The sequence below is a fragment of the Hetaerina americana genome, unplaced genomic scaffold, assembly GCF_022747635.1.
Source record: "Hetaerina americana unplaced genomic scaffold, ioHetAmer1.1.p SCAF_74, whole genome shotgun sequence".
Classification (NCBI taxonomy): Eukaryota; Metazoa; Arthropoda; class Insecta; order Odonata; family Calopterygidae; genus Hetaerina; species Hetaerina americana.
This window is the reverse complement of record NW_027287361.1, coordinates 499,417-521,822: the sequence shown is the minus strand read 5'-3', so window position 1 is coordinate 521,822 and position 22,406 is coordinate 499,417. Positions and strand designations below refer to the sequence as shown.

Below are 22,406 nucleotides of genomic sequence, written 5' to 3'. Positions count from 1 at the left end.
CTGATTGTACTAGGCAATCAGATTTTGTGAAGCGGTTAAGGTTTTCTTTGTTAAGTTTTTCTCAGTTACTTCGGAATATAAATATTCCCCTTCTTGACAATAAATGATGCTGAAGATTGAGGACGAAGTTAACATTTTGGAACAAGTTGATTCTAATGATGTAACGCATATTAATCTGCAAAATGTCTTAAGATTGCTGGCCGATGTACTGAATACAATGGTGAAAAATCACAATTTGATTCTGAAACATAAAAAGTAATGTAGACATTTGTCTAATAAGAAAAAAATTTCCTGAATTCTAAGAATGAAGAATTAGAATGATTACTGAAAGAGTGATTTCTAAGAGCTACATCGTCAAATTGTGTTGTGGTGCCAAAATTATCACAACAGTAGTACTGATTATTTATGACTAAACAGGGTATTGATTAAATTTTAGATAAACCCCTGGGTGAAGGTGATGATGAAGAAGGTTCTCTACATTCATACCAGGACACAGTGTGTGCTGTTCACACTATAAGGAATTATTATTTTTTTTTTATTTAGCCATTAGTCCGAAAACAGCACTCTGGCCTTTACATCGGACTATTAACAAAGAATAACAATGAAGACGATTACAAACACCCAAGCCCTAGGTGGAAGAAAAACCCACCCAGGCGGGAATTGAACCCGCGACTCATGGATTGGCAGACGAGGACGTTACCCCGCCGCCACCGAGGCCGGCATATGAGTGGATAATTGCTTTAAGTAAATTCTTGACCTGGCAAATAGCAGAAATTTGATAAGTAAGAGTGAGATATCAATAGGCAAAAGTTCAAATATTCGAAAATATCACTTTTTTTATATATTCATTAGGTATTTTCAATGGTTGTTGATAACAAGTAGGACTGAAACATCCATCTGTTTTCTTTCTTATGTTTACAATATATTCTTCCTGCAATCAGAGCTTCGTACATTATTTATTTGTACAGTCCGCAGGTACCTGTTAAGTGCATTTTCATGAAGTTTTGTCTTTTACCTTATTTTTCTCTTGATTTGATGATTTTTCTATTGTTATGACTTGTTATTTTATGTTCTGATAAAGAAGGATACAATTATTTACATATGTGTATGTATGTGTATATATATATATATGTATATGTATAAACCATAAACACAGTAATCAACCCGAAGGTCGGTTTAGTAGATGATGGGAGAGATCACCCAGTACTAAGCCCTATACGGCGTGTGAAAATTCACACATCAGGGTAGGGGGGCCAGTTCCTTTCCCTGTGCCGGTTATGGTTTCCCAGGATGACCTGGTACCCGAAAAATCACTTTAGCTTGGGTGGAGCTGCAGGTGCCCAGAGTGCCTTGCCCGGGAATCCAACCCGGGACCCTCCGGTCAGCAGTCCAACGCTCTACCCACTGGACTACCGCAACCCAATATATATATGTATATGTATGTATATGTGTTTATGTATATATATATATATATGTATATGTGTATATATATATATATGTATGTATATATATATGTATATATATATATATATAAACACGGATGTAGATTTGTAGAATATAGAGACCCATAGAAAGGACACTCACAACATGTTATTTGACATTTCGGCAGCACGGCTGTCGTCTTCAGAATGGCGTTCTCGGGGAGGAGCAGAGAGGATGTGTGGGGGAGAGGTGGGAGAAGGAGAGGTAAAGGGACCAATAGGAAATGAACAAGGGGGTGGGGGGGATATGTAGGCAGCCATATAATGCATTCAGTGGGCTTGGTTCAGCACGGGGGGTTTAAATGATTGGGCCACCCAGATATGCGCCATCTCGCGGGTTCTCACCTCTATTATACTAGCAGATTTGGGGAGGATTTCAATCACCGAAACGGAGAAGCAGTTGTCAAAAGATTGATTGTGGGAAGCAGTGTGAGTAGGAATGGGATAATTAAGAAATGTGGGAGATTTGGTGGAATATCGGTGGTTATTCATATATCTTCGAAATGGAACGCAGAAGAGCGTTCCATTTAGAAGATATTTTAATATATATATATATATGATATATATATGTATGTATATATATATATGTGTGTGTGTATATCCTTCCCCGGACTACAACCTTGATGTGATGGAAGGGCTTGTGCGTTCCGATGACCCCTAGAGCTGTGCTGGCGGGAGTAATAATTATTGCTTCTGGTAGGGTCACCCATGCCAGATAGGTCAAAGGTTAGGAGCCAGATGAAAGGTAGTCCATGCAGCCAGCATCTGTTGCTCAGTGAGGCGGCTGCAATGGCGTCTGACCCCAGTGGGGCGGCCAGTAAGTGATGGTGTCACGTTAAAAACACTTGAGGAAGGCAATGGGAAACCACCTCAATTATCATTCCCAAGATATACATGATGGACAAAGCAGAGATTTTGAGTCCTGGCAACTACGGGGCTCAGCCCAATCGGCCGGGTGTTGTGCCCGGCAGCGGGGGAGGCAAGGCTTCCGCGGTCGTCATCCCACGAAACCCTTCCAAGGGAAAACCGGCAGCAGCAGGACAGCAGACGCAGGAGAAGAAGACCAAATTAGTTGGCAGAGGAACGTGGAATGTTAGGACAATGATGAGGACTGGGAAATTGGAGAATGTTAAGCGAGAGATGGAAAGGGGAAAAATAGATATTTTAGGTCTATGCGAGGTGAGATGGAAGGATAGTGGGGATTACTGGAGTGATTATAGAATAATATACAGCGGCGGGGACGAGAGCCAACGAGGGGTTGCCATAGTATTAAATAAAGAGGCAGGAAGAAGCGTAGTTGACATAGAACAGGTAACAGATAGATTATTACTAATAGAGATAAAAGCAGAACCAACGAACTTGGTTATTATTCAGGTATACATGCCACTGAGCAACCATAAGGAAGAAGAGTTCGATAGGATATACGATCAGTTAGAGGACATGATCGCGTGTGTTCCTGCAGGGAAACATTTGATAGTGATGGGGGATTGGAATGCGACAGTAGGCGAAGGAAGAGATGGTGATTAGGTGGGGGACTACGGTTTAGGCACGAGGAATGACCGCGGGGAGAAAGCAGTTGAGTTCTGCAGGAGACAGGGGTTAGTCATCACAAACACTTGATTTAGACACCACAAAAGACGCAGGTATACATGGAAAATGCCAGGTGACTCAGAAAGGTATCAGCTAGATTATATTCTGGTTAGACACAGGTTTAGGAACAGTGTGATAAATTCGCACAGCTTCCCAGGAGTGGATGCGGACTCTGACCACAATTTAGTTGTTATGAAATGAAGCATCCATTTCAAAAAGATAAGGCAGGGGCGGCGAGTTAGAAAATGGAATGTAGAAGCATTAAATGGTTTGAAAAGGAAGGAGTACCAACTGGTGGTAGAGGAAATCATGGAGGATGGTAAAAAGCTAAGTACTATCGAAGAAAAATGGGAGAGTTTCAAGAAAGTGTTGTCTAAAGCCGCAAAAGACACTATTGGAACCGTTAACTCTAAAAGGACTAGGAAACCATGGATCACGGATGATATGATTACAAAGATGAATGAGCGGCGAAAATGGAAGAATGTAAATACAGAATTAGGCTAAATGAAGTACAAAGAATTGAACAATAAATTGAGGCGGGCAACAAATAAAGCAAAAGAAGCATGGTAGAAGACGCAGTGCGAGGATATATATAGTCTGCAGAGGAAGGGTGAAATCGGTGCGCTGTACAGCAAAGTTAAATCGTTATCGGGAAGTAAGAAAGGAAGATCTATGCTAACAGTTAGAGACAAGGCGGGTAAAGTAATAGTTGATGCAGGAAAGATCCAAGAGAGATGGAAGGAGTATATAGAAGAACTGAATAGTAAAGAACTTTGACCAACAAAGTTAGACATTGAAAAAGAATATGACGTAGAGGAAGATAGCTTAGGTCCAGGCATACTCGACAATGGGATAGAAAGGGCATTAAGGGAGATGAAAGTAAATAGGGCCGTGGGGGTGGATAACATTCCCGTGGAACTTTTAAAATGCTTAGGAAAATGTGGGAGGAAGAGGCTATATGGGCTGATCCGTAGTATTTATGAGGAAGGAATCTGGCCGGAAGACTTTGTGAGATCAGTTTTAGTTCCTATTCCAAAAAAGGTAAAGGCTACATCATGTGAGGACTACAGGATGATAAGCTTGATATCCCACGCAGCTAAAGTTGTTCTCAGGATCATGAACAAAAGGGTAGAGAGTAGGGCAAATGATTACTTAGGGGATGATCAGTTTAGGAAGGGGAGAGGTACGCGTGATGCCATTGCAGTAATGAGATTATTAATCAAGAGGAATATAGAACACAACCAGGAGGTATTAGCCTGTTTCGTAGATTTCGGAAAAGTGTTTGATAGAGTGAATTGGGGAAACCTAATGAGTATATTGCAGAAAATAGGAATAGATTGGAGGGAAAGGAGGCTAATCCGCAACCTGTATGTCTCAGACTGCTCAGGTGCAGGTGGGGAACTGGGAGTCCGGATGGGCAGTGTTAGGAAGAGGTGTAAGGCAGAGTTGCCCATTATCAGTTGCTGTTCAACCTGTATGCAGAGGAAATGATCAAAAGGCATGGGAAGAACTGGAGGTAGGAATGAAAGTGGGTGGGAATTCGTAAAATTAGTTAGGTTTGCTGATGACCAAGCTTTAGTTTGTCTATCAGCCAAGGAGTTGCAAGCATTGCTGAGTGAATTGGAAATTCAGTGCGACAGGTATGGGATGAAAATCAATATTAATAAAAAAATGTTATTGGGTTTTCTAGAAAGAAAAAGGTTAAGCTTAACATTAAAATAGGAGGGCAAAAACTAGAGCAGGTGGAACAGTTTATGTATCTCGGTAGTGTTTTGGACCAACACGGTCAATGTAGTAGGGACGTAAGGAGAAGAATTGCGCTAGGCAAAGAGGCTTTCACAAGGAGGAGGGAGTTGACGACGGGGACGTTGAGTAAGGACATTAAGAAAAGACTTGTAAAAACTTTGATATGGAGCGTAGCTGTGTACGGTGCAGAAACGTGGTCATTGAAGCAGAAGGATAGACGTAGATTGGAGGCTTTTGAAATGTGGGTACGGAGAAGGGGAAATGGACAGAGAAGAAAACAAACGAGGAAGCTTGGTATGGTGGGCGAAGAGAGGGGTTTGTTGGGAGCAATCCTATGGAGGCAGGAAAAGTTTTAGAAGGGGGTGTTGACCGGCAGTGGGATGTTGAAGACTGTAATTGAGGGGAGAATGTTAGGCAAACGAGGAAAGGGAAGGAACAGGATAGGGATGTTGGACGGGATGAAGGGAGGAAGAAAGTACTCAGAGCTGAAGAGGGACCTGATGTAAAGTAGGATGATGTGTTTTGCTAGGTCGCAAATTATTTAATTAGTAATTATGTCCATCCAAAAACCTACTTTAACTGGTAATTACCTAATAATAATTCAGCAATTGGATGTTGAAGACTTTTAGAGAGGGGAAAATGTTAGGCAAATGAAGAAAGGGCAGGAATAGGATAGGGATGTTGAATGGGATGAAGGAAGTACAAAGATGAAAAGTGGCTTGTTGTGGAGTAGGATATTAGGTTGTTTCATCAGCAGCACAAAATATTGATTTGGTTGTCATGCTCACTTAAAACCTACCTTAACCGGTAAATTACCTATTAATAATATTTATAGCATTGGTACACAGGGTAATTTTAAGCTGGAAAACTCGATATAATTTAACTTAGAAAATTGAGATATACTGTTCATGCTGCTCGAAGGGAAAAGAATGTCTTCCTCATCATTTAGGGTAATTTATTAATTCGATTTCGGAATATAAATGAAATGCAGGGAATATTCTGAAACAGCCAACGAGTGTTCACCGTTAAAGAAAATTGTCAGCATCACCTGTCATTAATGGTTACCACAATTTATATTAGTCCCTTTGTCCATATGTTTGAGGTGATTCAGATTGATGCAAGAGAAGATGTGGGATGCCACAAATAATTATAATTTTTAGTTCCACAGAATGGGGTCATTTATGCTGTTCTTCACTTGTCCCACTATCAATTGCTAGCTTTCCTCTTCTAATATTAAAGAAAAGGGACATTCAAGATAACTTATTTCTGAAATGAATTTGCAATTTTGATTAATAAATCCTTTTCATTGCAGTACAAGTGAAATGCTGAATGTGACTCAAAGGACACCTTACTGAGATTTGAATACAGCTCGCACTTGTTTTACTCCTGCTGAATCGTAAGGATCTCTTACAGTCGTATTATGGTTGCCGCACCATCATAGTTGTGTGTAAGAGTCTGCATTGTGTGCCTTCGGTACTTATATAAATGTTAATTATTTATTAAGAAAGTGAGTGTATTACAATTAGATCTAGTCACTGGGAAAATCCCTACATATTTCTTAGAGAAGATGTGAGTTGAAAAAATGTTACCTTACATTCCAATCCAGAAAAATGCTTTTAATGTAAGCCAAATAAAATGCATAGTTTTGTAAAATGAATTTTCATTTCTGGTTCCGAACGGAATTTATCCGATATTTACAAGCTCATCATCTTCACCTGTTAACAACGACCGCCTTTTGACATTACAGGTACGACGGGGAGTGATGTAAAACGCAATTTAAGAACGACACTTCTACCCATTTAGCGGCACTTCACCCAGCTAGAAACCCACCCTAACCGAATTGACACGATATATTGGCTGAAAAACCTTAACCCCTCCCCTTTCGTTGAACTGCGCATTTTAGCTGCGCAGCCGGAAATCTTAATCTCCAACACCGAAGCTTAATAATGACGTTTAATTAAAAATTGCCACTTAAAACCACCACATAATTCCTAACACTTAGAGATGGGCAGGATGACTTATCTTCCTTAACTTCCCAAAAATACAATCAATACCGCAAGAATACTAATGAAGTTAAAGCTGTTTAGCAATTGGAACTTCTCCTCAATGCTAGTGACGTCACCATCCAATCGGGTCCGAGGAATCCCTGAATGTATCCACGTAAACCCCGTAGGACATAGGCATGTTACATGACGGGTGAGTGTTTTCAGAATATTATTTTGTTGATAAAATTTTCGGGGGAAAACACAGAGCACTGAGGGCGTTGGGACACGTTTGAAACCATTCTGGCGTTGAGAATGCCGTTAAAACACAATACTGCACTGTAAACAAGCATCCTGCTAATCTTTCAGTGAAATCCGTTTCCTTCGTGCGAGAGAACTTAACGGCCATAGCACAGATCGACAACTTACGGAGACTTTCGCACGAAACACTCTTTTTTCGCTGTTATCGCGGTGTCCCCTCGTCTGTCGTGACGTGTAAGGGTGAATCGGTGTGTTGCAGCTACAGATTTCCTGTGGTTTTAAGTGTCTCTTTCCATCCCTCTCCCTAGTCACCCCTCCCACTTCTATTGGCCTCTCTCCCCATCCCCTCCCTCTCCTTTTTCATTTGCCCCTTCCCTTCCTCCTCCACCTCTCCCACGTTCTTTCTCTCCACACCTCCACACGCACCAGCCAAGACGTACCCTTGCACGGCTGCATTTCATTGGGTTGGCTCGAGGCTTACACGTTACAGTAAAATCTTTATGTCCCAATATACGGTATCATGGCTCAGGGGAATGCATCCGAAGACCCGACGCCGCGTTTGGCATATGTGGTCATCATGAAACTTATTTTGTATTCGAGCAATTTGTATCATAACGTATAAGAAGAATCTCAATTTAAAACATTGGGAGCCAATCGTTTAAGTTAATTAGCTGTGGTAGAGAAATTTAAATCTAAGCCCTTAGTCACGCCTGTATTTTCCCTCAAATATTTTTTCAGTGCTTATATCTATGCTATTACCATGCCCCTAAATGATGATATTTTTTTTCCTGGAACTGTGTATTTTCACGGGTTATTGTTGCATAAACTTCCCTCTTAATCATGCAATTTATTTAATCTAATTACATCTTGTAGTAATTAGCATAATAACCAGAATGTATTCTATGAGTGGTTGTGGAAGACCGGCAATTTACATGAAAAATATCGGTATCTACTCGTAATCGAGTTAAGGGTGTGCGAGAGATAATGGAAAGGAATTCCAACTTTTTGTAGGAAATGACAACAATGAGTTGACGCCATTGGGGGATGAGGAAAGAGGTTGTAAAGATTTTAGTTGCCCAGCCAATGAAAGAGCGTAAGAGGTGGGGCTGACCAATCCCATTCGTCGGAGTGTCATCCGTAGATGACATTGGGAATTCGGCCATCTTCGTGTATTTTCGTCTCGTAGGCTGTCTTGGGTTGGAACAAGGCCTATTGGCAAGAATCTTTTTCACTTGTCAATATTTTTTCTTCCTTGTCTTGTAAATGTTCCACCGTTTGCCCGTCAACCCTTCGTTGATTATGAGGATTATTACATGCGTACTTTGTCACCATTTTACTAAGGAAAATAAATAAATTTGGACAATAATATGTAAAATTAATGCATTAAGGGTACCCGCTACGTCTCCTAATCACTTTTTAAATACTAGTATTTACGGGCTTGACGTTTTCACGAAAATTGAAATTTTCTCTCATGTAAGCGAGAGGTTATCAAATTTGGCCGTTTTTTAATCACTCTATCATAGTTATTATGGTTAAATTCAATTTTTCCCATTAATTTGCATTTGTTTGCATTAATAATAGACTAAAGTGCACATACAAATATTGGTAGCGCCTATTAATCAAACGCGCGAACAAATCGATATAATGGGTGTTTTGCGAGAGGTCGTTACCGGTTTTTAATATGGATACCTGTTAAGTGTGTCTGAGTGGTGGAAACAATATTGTGTGTTATTGCCAATATCAAGCATCTAAGGGGTTTATCATATGCTTAACGCATATTTAGTGCGTAATGATGCATTTTAATACCGTTGCGATTCATTCTTTAAATTTTACCATTTGTGTTATATGTTTACGAAGCAGTGAAATCCATCGTACGCTTTTTGTTTGACTCGAAATGGCCAATTGAGAATTGCTTATTGTAATCAAAATTTTCCGGCATACTTATATTTTCAGAAAGAACATGTCAATTTCGTTTGCAATCCTATATTTATTCGTAAAAAAGTCTCGTATGCTCTTCATCAACAAACATGATGCATCCTACTTCTTTACTAGATCAACACCTATCCAGCTATCTTCCGGATAACTTTCAACTTAAGCAAGAGTACGTTTTTTGGTACATCATTTATTTAAATTTCCAATATGTGCTATTTATTAACTGTAGCTTTATTCTGTACCTTTTACGGGTTTGGCGTCGTTACATTGTGGCATTTTCGATTTGTTCAATACTTGATTATACACTTGTGAAATTATGGTGCAATTAAAGTATTCAGACATGGTTTATTTTCTGGAAACACTTATTAATGCATGTTTATTTTATTTATGTTTGACTGCGTTAATCATGTCACGTACGTCGCATATGGATATACATTCAGCGTGGCTTTTGCGTGTTTAGTACTTATGATTACCAATTGATGTACGACACCTCGGTGTGGGCTTTACTTAAGTTCATTCTCGTTTTTAATATCGGTACCATTGATGATTTTTTCATTTTAATAAGTCTATCTAATTCCGAAAATTGTCAATGAGCATCCGTTTTGTTATTATTATTACATTTAATACTCTTGAAGACAGTGTTTGGCGCGTCAATGGATGCAGTTGGAATGCCTTTAATAATATATTGGCCATATGAAGTACAGGCCGTTGTGTAATGCGAGCTAGAAAGGAGTCAAAATTTGTAAAGAAGATCATTGTTACTACTATTAGATCCCGTTGTTTGACCGTAGTTAGTATAGAAGGGTGTTTAGATGAAAGGCCAAATTTCATATAATATCCCATTCAATTTACAGTGATCCACGGGCTCTGGAATCTTTACTAGGACTCAGTGCTGAATCAGTAAGTTTCTATATAGTAAATGGTTGACGAATGCTAAACTTTGCGAATCTCCGCTCCATATCTGTTTATTATATATCCACATATATGCTTTATATATATATAAGCATGCTCCGATATCTGTCAATAGTTGAAGGCCTATAGTTGTTAGTGTACCAATGTAGTTGGGTTTTCAAAAATGTCTGTCAATGAAAATAGGTCTCTTTGCAGTTTTACTATTTTGTTTTGCTCGTATGATTGTTTTAAGCTTAACAGAGTAGATAGAAACAGCCTTGACATGTGTAAAAACGTACACAATTTCAGAATCTTGGTGTTGGGTTGCTCTAGTGTCATTTTCACTGAGAATAGTGCGTTATGCTGTAGGTTGAGTTATCAAGCTCATTCTATAAATAGATAGAATATGTTACAATGTTAATTATAATGACTGCATGAAAATAATTGTTTTTTGTATTAAGAAGTTTTTTCTGTTTGAATGGAATTGTTATGCTTTTTTCTTGTTGGTTGTGAAATGCATTACAATAATTACATTGTGTAAGATGCAATTTGGAGTTATTATTCACCTGTATTCCATGATTAATTAATCAAAGAAAGTGTTGAATTGACTTCTTGGGAATAACCAATGCAGTACAGGGTAGGGAATGGGAGGCAGTTTTTACATTAACTAAATTTTAAGGTAGTTATCATATTTGGGAATATCTTTCAGTCGAAAAGTATTTCCACAAACCATATTTTCAGATCATAGTCATGGAATTTGTTTTTATTAGTAACAACTATTGTTAATCAAATTTTCATGTCTAAATCTAGTGGCATTGTTTGTTAACTATGTGGCCACAATATTTTTCTCTGGTCTTGGTATCACTCACCAGGTGTCTTTGCCCAGTGGATTTTCAAGAAAATGTTCTATGATTTAATTTGGACGTTCTATTTTTTTAATTGAAATTCATGACAGTGAATGGTCTTTTACATTGGGGAAAAAAGTGTAGGAGGACTGGAATGTTGCGATTATCATGGCAAGTTAAATAGAAGATGTTGGAGTTTGTTTTGTCAGGATTTGTATATACTGTAAAAGTAACAGCTTATTTTCTGTAATGCTTTTCCATTAAGAAATTTATTAAATCCATGTAAAATGTTTAGCAATGCATAGTGTTGGATGGCTTAAATCCAAAAAATTTATATTAATTTTTAATATATATATATATATATATATCAGTGAAAGCACATTGCATTTTTTTGTTACTCTTTTCTTGTTTTTGCTTCAGTTCGTAGAAATAACTTGAGTTAACTGCTTTACGGGATAAAGTGGCTACCAACAAAACCTGGGAGTAATAGGATGAAATAACTAACAGTTAGCCGATGTCTACTGGGTCAGGTTTTTGTGGATCTGGGCACTGCCACACCTTCAAACTCCCCTAAGATAGAACTCCTTACATTTGGTATTATAATATGCCATATTTTTGAGCTTCCTACTGTCTGACTTGCTTCATTCCATCCAACATTCATCATATTCTTCAAATTTACTCTCTCCTCTTCCTTTCTTTTCAATTTAACTTTCTCCATTCTTCTAGCCCACATCTCAGAAGCCTCCAATCAAGCTTTGCCTTCTTGCCTCAAAATGATTCCTTGAATATTTTTTATTGCATCCGATAATAAAATTATACAGGTCTTAGAGAATAATTTCCTAACAACCACCATAAATTCTCCTGTTTTGTGTTCCATCAATAAATCCGACAAGTGAAATATGCTTTGTTATGAAATCAGTTGAAGTGCTATCACATACATTGAAAAAAATAACTTGACTTATAGGTCAAATATGTAATGCTAGACAATTATAAATGAAATTAGAAAGAATACCTGTGTGTCCCTGCCCTATTTATGGGCAAGAATCTTTGTGCAATAATTTCTGGATTGTGTTGTGATGAAATGAAGTTTTCATACAAATTAAATTTTGGTTTCTGATATGATTTAAAATATTCTTCTGTTCAATATTTAGTGCATTATACTTCAGGAAATTTCCCTTTTCTCCTAGTTAAATTATTAGAGAAAAATTTTTAATAATATTTAGTGGTTAGTTAATTCATGTGTAATCATATCAATTTCTTTTATGTTTTGATGTGAGAAAAAGCAGTTCAGGTGTTGTTCTCAAGGTTGTATTTTTAATTCCCTAGCGAGTTAGAATTTTTGCTTAGGGATTTTAATGATCAATATTATTATTTTGATGCTCTTCATCCTTATACTTCAATTTAAAGGTTTGCTTTACTGTATAATTGTAGTTGTGTATTCATGATAGACTCAATAATCAAAGGATGAACATTTTTGAAAAAACTTCAAATTGGATGTTCTCTGATCAGTCTAGTTTTGTAATGAACTAAATCAACAAGAATGAGTAGCCCTAAGGTTAATTATAACAAGAGGGCAAATCTCGTTTTTATAAGAAATATTGAGTTTCCTAGCAAATTCTTCCTCAATCAAGCTGTATTCTTATTTTTTCTTAAATGAAGTATCCACATCAATTATCCCTAATTCCCAGTTCGCAGCAGAGAAAGTGGTTGCGATGGTGGATACAAAAGTTGTTTGAGTTTTCAATTGTGATACTTGTTTTTACACTAGGAGAATATCTTTCATACTTTTTTAACTGTGCACTTAAAAAGCCTTAACGATATAGTGAAACTTAATTTTTTGTAAAAAATTGGAATTTTTTTCAAATGATTACTGCTTGGCTATCATGAACAGTACAACTTTCTTCTCGAAGTTTGTAATCGTACCTAATGAAAGAAAACAACTAATGGCATATAATTGCTTTGGTCTCAAACTAGTGTGAAACCATTTGTCCAGGATTTTTGCCATGCATTAAGAGTTATGCACATTCCATGAGGTAGTTAAGTTAGGGTCAGTTAGAATCCCGTGAATGGGTTTCCAATCAATGTATGTATGCAATCAATGGCAACAGACTCAAGTCATCTCTTATGTCAAAAAGTATAAATTGTTGGGTAAAAATTTTTATGTGATCACTTCCATTAATATCATGTTATTACAAAACCTAGTTTCAATAAAACACTAAAAATTATTATGAAAATAATATGCTAAAACCAGGTTATGTAGTAAAAGAATTAGTGGAATTTAATTTGATAATTTACTGGAATGAAAGAAGAATACTTGGTAGTCAAACCTGATATCATTAAGTGTATCATTTTACCTGATGTTCTAAGCGAGTTTGCTCTTAAATCGCACATTGAAATTTCGTTGCTTCCTGTAACACTTCTTAATTAGAATTATTTAATTTGAAATGATTCCATCATTTTATCACTACTCTCATCCAACATACAAATTAATGTTAATTGAAATGTCAAATTCATTTCTGTACAATTATAGAAACATCAATTTTTTCTAACTATTTACATTACTTAAGCAATTCTGTGTTAGCTTGTCGTTTTCAAGAACACCCTGGAATGATTGTTACTGTTGTATTCCTATTTACTCTCGCTTGGCTCCATTAAATAACTAATATTTTTGTTGAAATGTGACATCTCCCAGGAAGTACCAGAAATACCTCGTCACAAATAATTTTTCAGGATTTTTTTCTTTTATCTTATCATCTTTCTTGCTCTATCCTGTAACAAATTAAGAGGTAGATTATTCTATTAGAAATTTCATCGAATTGAATGTACAAAATTCTTTTTCGACTTATCTAGGAAGCTAAATCTAAAGCTAAAAGTACATTAATTATTCTGTGTCAATCAGATTAAGCTTCCTAGAACATTTTAAGCAACCATTAGTCCCAATCAAAATCTATAGCCTTGTAGTGCTTCCATAAAAGAAAACTTAGCATCCTCTCTAAGCTTTATTGTCAGTGAAATTCCTGTACCTTTGCCTTAACACTGCAATGTCCCCACCTGGCCTATTGTTTGAAAGGTGTTTCACTGCTGTTTGTTTGTGCATGGTGATGATTCTAGGATTGCTCATCATTGAACATTTGAACTTATTTGCACTTATTCTCTAGGAGTTCGTATCCCCACAACTATCTACTTTCATTTTATATCTTCTCAACTTCTAAGCATATAGAAGTTGATGACTTCTGATCATTCTTTCATGTATGCTAGAAAAAGACTCAGTATTTAAAATGTAATAGTACATATATAACAGAAGGGACATGGTAGTCTTAATAGGTAGAGTGGTGGACTGCTGGCCTGAGGGCCAGGGTCTATTCTTGGGGATACCTCTGGACACCCACAGCTTCACACAAGCTGTGTGATTTGTCAAGGATCAGATCTTTTTGGGAAACCACAGATAACACATGGAAAGGAACTGCTGCTCCCCCTGCCCCTGATTGTGAATTTCACATGCCATTTTTCGTAGCATTAAATTAAAATATATATTTCACAACACCCGCCTCTACAAGCCCTTGCATTGGCTGTGGACAGTAATTTCTTGTATTGTTGATAAAACAATTTGTCTTTCTTTGGGAGCATATGCGTTATTTTAATAATATAAAAATCGTTGTAAATTCATTATGTACCATAATAGTTTTTTTGATTTGCCACCGGGGAAAAAAATTTATTCTGAAAAACTTTTTTAATAATGAACTTCCACTTTCCTAAGCATAGATGCTTTTTGGTTTTTGATTTCAGTATTCTACTTGTCGTGGTTTTTTTCTTATGGCTATTTTCTACCAACTCTTGCTGCCAATTTTTTTTGTTTGGTGTTCTAGTATTACTCACTAAGAGTAGGTAGTACGATCACTAATTTTATGTATGATGGTGTATTTCATGTTGTCAGTTTGTTGCCTTGTTTCATGGGGAAATCTGTTTTGGGAACATTGTCGGAGTATTGGTTTTAGTGAAGGAGTATAATGGAAATAGGAAAGTGAATTAAGTACATTTTTCATTTTAAAATATCCCTGTACCATTACAAAGTTTGATTATGGTGGTAACATTACATATTCCTATATTTTAATATTTAACTATTGGAAGATTGTAACTATAAGGACTTCTCAGTATTTCGATCAATGATATCAATTCACATAACATGTTTCGTTATCATTTCTCAATAAGATTTATAAGCAAGGGTCCGTAATGACTCACTTAGGAAAATATATATTAGAAAATCATATTGTGTAGGTGCTGGTTAAATATATAAATTTACTATCCAGTATCAACTAAGTAAAATTTATTAGGCATATCTCATGTGTTCTCTAATTTTGGAAAGAAAGGTTCATGGGTAGCACAGTTAGAAAGATTTAATCATGTACATGGAGGCATTGCGTTGCTTATACATCATTTGTATTGGTAATGTTTTGATGTATATGTGATTGAATATGTCTTGATGCTACCAGTATTGTTTAAACCAAGTTACAGTTATCTTAGTCACTTATAAAATATGCACATATCCTATAGCTTTAAATGAATTTTTGTAGCAATTCCTTGTGAAATAAGCAATGTTTAATTTGAAAAGCAAGATATGTACGATTGATAGTCACATCTATCCTGATGTCTGTTTTGTGTGAATCATATGATAGGTCTATTAGCGGATACTAGAAAGTAATTGTTAAGTTTTTAGATTGGTGATATTGCATCACTTGTGATCTCTGACCCTAGTCTGATCAAGGTGTTACAAATGCAGCTAGGCAACGAATTTGAGGCTGGTAATGAGTTCCTTATTTACCTTCACATTTACTGTCAGTAAGTGGTAACTTTATCTTCCTGTTCCAGGCAGCATCTTCAGGCCAAAGATGTTACCTTAAATGGAATCAAAAACATCTTTGGATATAGACAGGAAAATTGCAAGGTGGGCATAGAACTCATAATGCCATCAGGAGTACTGCAGAAGCCTTCTAAGAACTGAGGGTATAAAACTACTTTGAAAGCTTAAAGAAATAAATTTAATTGAAGTTATTGTATTCAAAAGTCGCAAATCATTGTCATTGTAAACATCAGCCGGTGGCCATGATTTTTTCTTAGACAGGTTCATGGATTATCCTTCTCATGGATAATTTTCAAGCTGTGGTCATTTCCCATTTTATTTTCTTCAGCATCTTATTTTTTTAGTTGAGCAGAGATAGTGCATCACTTTTTTTGTATTTCACTTGAAAACAACACTCGAGAATTGCCATAGAATATGTACCACTCTAATTGTGTTCTTTATAGGCATAGGACCGAAAACGTCAATATTTTATTGCACTGAAAGCATTTGGACAAGTTTAAGTAACTATCAAAACTTAGCTTCATGATGAATTTTAGCTTTTACCACTTTTTTTGCGAGCCTCAAGAATATTCATTTTGATAGTCGTAAAATTCTTCATTTCATTCATCCCAGGAGATGGGGAGAGGCCTCCACGACAGCTGTGAGAGATAAAACAGATGACTGCTGAAATGCACCAGCATCAACAATTGGAAGTACGTTTAGAGTGGTTATGTGAAGTACTTTTTGAAGCAGTAGTATCTCTTAACGTTAGAAGAAGACTAGATAGCATAATGTCTCTATGTCGTGTTGGCATCTCTTATCCTCTCTCTTTCTTAAGGTTAATGAAGGCATATTATACCCACCATTTCTACTTCTCAGTGATAAAGATTCATACATTGAAAGATAATTGTTTGGTATCGAAACGAAGAACAGTGTAATTGGAAGTAATTTTTTAGCAAAAATATTTTCTAGGCCCACCAAGTTTTCTGTTAAGAAGGCAACCATTTCAAATTGTGTCACTCCAATAACTTAAGTTTCTTTGTGGCATTACGAAATGCTAGTGAAATGTGAATTAAACTATTTTCATTATTTAGTTTGTCAATCGGTTAGTGTTAAAGATTACATCAAAGGGGTAACCATTGTCTTAACATTTTGAGCAACTATCAATTTCTAAAGATGATGAGACAGCAGCATCTTCCTTTGATTTGTGATCTGCTTAGTATTTGTATCATGCTCCTAAGCCCATGATTTGTCACCTATCTCTCTGAAATGGCTGGAAATATAATATTCAGTTAAATTGAGAAATGGAAACCTGTCTTGTGTTGAATAGGTATATCTACCAATTGCTAACTAAAAAAGGCCTTCTCAAGCAAAAGCAGGCGCACTCTACAAGAGTAGACGGCTGTTAAGACAGGTGTATGAATTAGTTCAGAATTCTAAATTTGCTTAATTTTATGTAATTGGATCTCACCGATGAATATATGTGTAATGATTCAAGGAAGCAGATGAAACTCATTGCCTTGTGAGTGAAAAAATAGGTCATGTGGACCTGAAGTATAATACACAGAAACTGTAGATGTGGTAAATATTGCCAATAATTGTAATATTCCAATCTAGAAATAACAGGAAACCAGTAAATTATTGCTCCAAAAAGCAACAGCTAACTCATTATTTTCTATATTTTTATTTTAAAAGGGCGTAATACAACCTTCTTGAGTGATGCTTTCTTTAAATAATATGCAGGGTTGCTACAGATATGGAGCCCTATCATGGGCTGCTACTTTGATGTAGGGAAAGGGCTAGTGCATTTCAATGACCTCTTGCAACTCTATTGGCAGGGGCAACAATAATTATGAGTGGGGTAAGGGCCTGACCAAAGGCAGTAACTGTTCCTTAATTAGGCAGCTGCAAAGGCATCTGATCCGATTTCGGTGCTCATTCAAATGAGGGTGTAGTATTAGAAATACTATTGAAGTAGGCTACAGGAAACCGCATTTATTTCCTTGTTAATAATATGAATGGCCTTAAATTGATTATGTATTCAAGCAAATTTGAACTAAAGTCTGCTGGTCCAGGTCATACTTAGCAGTAGGGATCCGGTAATGTAAGGATTTTTAAATAACATGGCATCTTTTTGGCTGTCATTCTGTTTTAATCATTTCAAAAACCTAATATATAAATTTTACCAGTTTTAATGATCCCTTGTTACTTCGTTTTCCTCCAAAGCTCTGAAGGTGTAATGAGACTAAAAATTCAAACAATAGGGGGAGGAAAGTGGAGTGTTATACTGAAAAACCCATCTCGTCACTGCAAATATAATTACGGTAGGGAATGCCAGAGGTAGATAGATGAGGTGTTAAGGGCATAGACAAAAAAGGAATTAAGTTGAGTGTCCCGGTAGTTAAATGATAGACCCAAATGATTACCCCTCAGCCGCTATATAATTTATCTTTTGCTTACAACATTACCCTGATGAGAATTTGGATTTTCATCCTTCCTCTTATTCCTATCTGGGAATTTTCATAGGATATAACTATTTTCCTGAAATGATATAAAATAACAAATTGGTAATAAAGAAATAACTGGAGTTTCTAGCATCTCTAGATAGCATTTGCAGTTGTTTGTAAAACTCTTGGATCAAACCGAAAAGTATTTTGATGTTAACTCACTATGGGGAGGAATTTTAGTTGTTACATTAATTAATTAGGAGCTTTATTTTAAGGTTCATTCATCGTAGATCCCAGGATTTCATCATCCCTGTCAATCAAATCCTCTGTGGTTTTTTTCACTCTGAAATTCTTAAATCTTTATTTTCTATTTATGTCGTGGTGCTACTCTATTTAGAGTGAATGCACAGACTATTTCTCTTCATGGATCTCTTGATGTCCCAGAAAAATTGCAAATAAACATACCTACTTTCATATCCTTCATTTCTTGCTTCAATGGAAATTATTTTTTTAAAAACAGTAATCCCATTCTGCCCGTGATTTATTATCCAGTTCTTAAGTTCAAGGTCTGGCCATTTTTGAGAACATGAATGTGAAGTTTTTTTACCCCTATCTGCATTTTCTAAATCAATATTCTGCTTCCTTCATTATCATATCAGCTCAGTGGGTGGGCCAAAATGCCTTTGAGGTCCTAATTTTAACTTTAAATGCAACATTTAGTTTCTGTGAGTAAAAAAACTTATTCTAGCTAAATAAAAAGGAACGTATTATGATTTGAACAACACTATCTAACTTACTACCACTGGTGGAGTGTCTGCAGACTCAAAGTTTACCATGAGATATACGATTGTTTGAGCAGAGGGATGGCCTCCCCGTTAGCCCAATGTGTATAAGTTTCACAGCAGCACCAGATGTTGGATGAAACTAAACTCTCTATATTTTATGCAATTAAGATTTATTTGGAAATATTTTAGGAAGTGCCCTTTAGGAATTGAAATTGTTACTATCAAAATTAGTAATAAAGACAACCATTTTCAATGCCTGACAAGGGAAAAAATGTTTACAGTAAGTATTTATGCAGCTAATTGTATTACGACTAATAGGATAAAGTCATACCCGTATATACTCAGCCCATAAGAAGCGGGCGAGTTTTGGAGTAAAAAAAGTGCATCTGGAGGGCTGAGAAATATGGTATATCTTTCATAGCATTTATTTTCAGGGTGGGCACAACCAAGAAAAAGCCTGATTTAAGTTATGACCGGGAAACACTCTTTCACTAATCTTTTTCATACCTTGTATTTCATTCTGTAGACTATCAATATTTCCTATTTGGTGATTGTTAGGTATTCTAATAGTGTTAAATTTTAAAAGTGGCTCATTTTTATATTTGCAAAAATCTGAAATACAGGAATATTCCATTCAGGAAATATGTGGCACTACTTAATTCCTAGATTAAGCATAACTGTACTAATTGTTATTGAATGTAAACAAATCGTTACTAAATATAAAAATCTCAAGCCCTTAAGGAACTAGAAAAACTTTGTAGATTTCTCCAACCTTTGTTGTGATGTGACTGGTTTCATCACATATGGTATTTTCAGGTCTCCAATCCTTGGTCCATGTTTGAGGGCCATGAACCTATTAGTTTCCATTTGGTGCAATTAATGTAGATCACACTGCAAAATTTTTTTACCAGTGCCTATAGCTTGCCCATCTGTAATGGACACTCCGAAAACATGTTGCTGTGTAAATTTTGCACCATTCTTTCATAATTGAATGCATCTTTTTGAATCAATGGTAAATAACTAGCAATCATTTAATCTTGGCAATTGTCAAATCTACTTGCTCTTTATCATTATTTTGTGACTAGGACACGAGGTCAACAATGGCTGTCAGTCTTTGGTATCAAATATTACTCCTCCTGGCTCACTAACTTCACCAAAAATTATAACTATAGAACCAGTATTTGAAGTGTACCTTCCTTAATATATTAATATGTACACTACCCCTAACTTCGTGTATATGAGGTTTTGATTTTAAATTGCTTTTAAGTATATCCAAATAGTTAGGTATTGTAAGATTTTAAGTCAAAATATCCTGATACTGAAGGCAATCTTATTCAAATCATGATCTGTGCTTAAATTTCTTTTTGGTGTAAAACCTCCAAGTTACTCACTTGTCAAGTTAGTTAATTTTTACGGGATGTTTCCCAATTTGGAAAGCTTAGGTAATATCATAGATTTTTGGAAAAATCTGTACTTGACACATTTTACGTAGAACAGTATGTCACCTATTATTTTAAGATGCATTCAATACGGTTCTAATTTGTGTTTAGGTATCTCCATATCTCTTCAAAGTCCTTTCCCTACTGGTTCATCCATCAAGAGAGTATTGAATTGCAAAAATTGTGGCATTGGTTCATGCCATGTGTGAAAATTAAGGCCTTAACATTTTGTACTCGTTGAGTGTTCCTGTTTTTTTCTTTTTTTAGCATGATCTTGAAGTGAAGAAAATTTCTTTTGAGAAATTTGTGTGGTTCTGAATAATTTTCATGTTGATTTTATCATCAGAATGATGCATTTTTCTTTTGGCACCTTGCCACTTTTGGTGAACTTTTTAAGATGTCTCATTTTGATTAAACAGTTAATAACTATCTTGACTTAGTTTTCCTCTAAGAGAGCTGTCTAAATGTCCCCATTTAAAATATTTTAGTTCTTGAATCTTGCTGCACCCTTGCAGAGAAGTAACTTTTTGATGGAACTCTCAGGGACAGGTGATAGAGAACATTTAGTGGGGTCATTTTGTTTGTTGTTATTCCAGGAATTGTCAATCATATCACTGTTCAGCAAAGTGTATATTTTGTAGAATATTGTGGTAATGGAGTTAACCAAGGCACCATTTCCATAGAGCATAATAAAAATGTTAGTAGCACTTGACATTCAAGTAGTTGAAATATCTTAGTGTTGTTTATTGCATGGCACTGTAGTCATATAACAAGCTCAAAAATTCTACCCAAGTATTCCTGTGATTTTAGAATTGTAATGCAAACATGTCACTGTGCGATTATCAGAAGATTCCGTAGCTAATAATTGTTAGTAGAGAAAACTTTGAGTTTACAGGCACTCAACTGTCTGACTGTCAATTTCTAGTGTTTTTAATTGGTTAAAAATAGTCCTAGCAGAAAGTTAAAAGTTGGATTATCTTTTTAAAAATGTGAAAGTAGCAATGTGGTGGATGGAAGTGAAGATGGCATTTTGTATGAAGAAATGGTTTAGCGGCAGTAATGATGAATAAGCATTGATATAGATGCTATTTTTAATGTAAACATTCTATTTCCTTAATGTGTAGTGTTAACATTAAACTATTTAGATTCTTTTCTGTTGATCCAAGCATTTTTTCATAACTTCTAACCTGAAAAATCACAATATATATGGTGCATCTTATGGGCTGGGAGACACGGCTCTTTTATTCTAGCAATAGAGTTCATAATTCAGTGGTTTGCAAGGAAAAAATGTACAATGCGGTACACATTATATGGAAAAGATAATCATACATACATATTCAGTACAAAGATATGTGTATAACATCAAGGGCAATTTGTATTACTTGTGTTATTAAAAGAGAAATTTGTTGGAAGCTTACATGGATTGTTTACAATAATGTATAAAGAAATTTGGTATTTTCTAATTGTATGTGTAAAGTATTCCTCAATTAAAAAGCAGTTATGTTGAGGTTGCGTTGTGGTGTTGAGGGATGATATTGAGGTCATTGGGCTTGCTCGTAGAGGATTTGTTGTTTACGTTCATTTTATCATGAACCTATAGCATATAATACTTTGTCTTGCAGGTATAGCATATTTGCAGGACTAAGTATTTTAAATTATATTAAAACCTCTAAATTATGATAAAATTAATATGCAATTATTCTATGTTATATTACTTTGCCAGTAATATTACTGCAGCAACAATCTATAAAATTTCCTTTTATGGGAATTTGTGTTAATCACCGTCAGATATTTTGGTGACGATCAAATATTCAAAATATACTCAGTGGCTGTTCTAAAAGAGGCTATTTTGGCAACCGACTCACCAAATGTGTATCATTTCACAGTATTCAGTGGGAAGTTTCTAATGTTATAAATGTATAGGAAAATCATGTCCTTTTCCAAAAATATGAGTTTGTTAATGTTTATATTTTATTTCGTCCAGTGAAAGGACTATAAAGTCACAATCTCACTCCAAAAAAGACGTTAAATAAAATTTTATCAAGGTTTCTGTAACTATAGGATGCTATTTCTTTTTGAAGAGTCATCATCCACAACTCTATTCCTTCATTTCAAGAGTTATTGACTGTTAGCATCATAGCATACTTTTAGTGCGATAAGTGGCACAATG

The 22,406-nt window shown here is 35.8% G+C and overlaps 2 protein-coding genes across 6 annotated transcripts in view; both read left to right on the top strand.

The window, feature by feature from the left end:
* Cdc50 (cell cycle control protein 50A) overlaps positions 1 to 6,470 on the top strand; it is a 28,830-nt gene extending 22,360 nt beyond the window's left edge. For both annotated transcript variants that reach the window (XM_071596066.1, XM_071596068.1), the window contains one exon: positions 6,130 to 6,470. In XM_071596066.1, coding sequence (XP_071452167.1) covers positions 6,130 to 6,172 — 43 coding nt within the window. In that variant the 3' untranslated portion in view covers positions 6,173 to 6,470. The remainder of the gene's footprint in view (positions 1 to 6,129) is intronic.
* Positions 6,471 to 8,940: 2,470 nt separating this feature from the next.
* Positions 8,941 to 22,406, top strand: part of LOC139697387 (protein piccolo-like) — a 63,523-nt gene continuing 50,057 nt past the window's right edge. For 3 of the 4 annotated variants that reach the window (XM_071596072.1, XM_071596073.1, XM_071596071.1), the window contains exons 1-2: positions 8,942 to 9,161; positions 9,847 to 9,892. In XM_071596072.1, coding sequence (XP_071452173.1) covers positions 9,088 to 9,161; positions 9,847 to 9,892 — 120 coding nt within the window. In that variant the 5' untranslated portion in view covers positions 8,942 to 9,087. Of the gene's footprint in view, positions 9,162 to 9,846; positions 9,893 to 22,406 lie in introns of all 4 variants that reach the window. The other variant, XM_071596070.1, reaches the window with a different exon arrangement.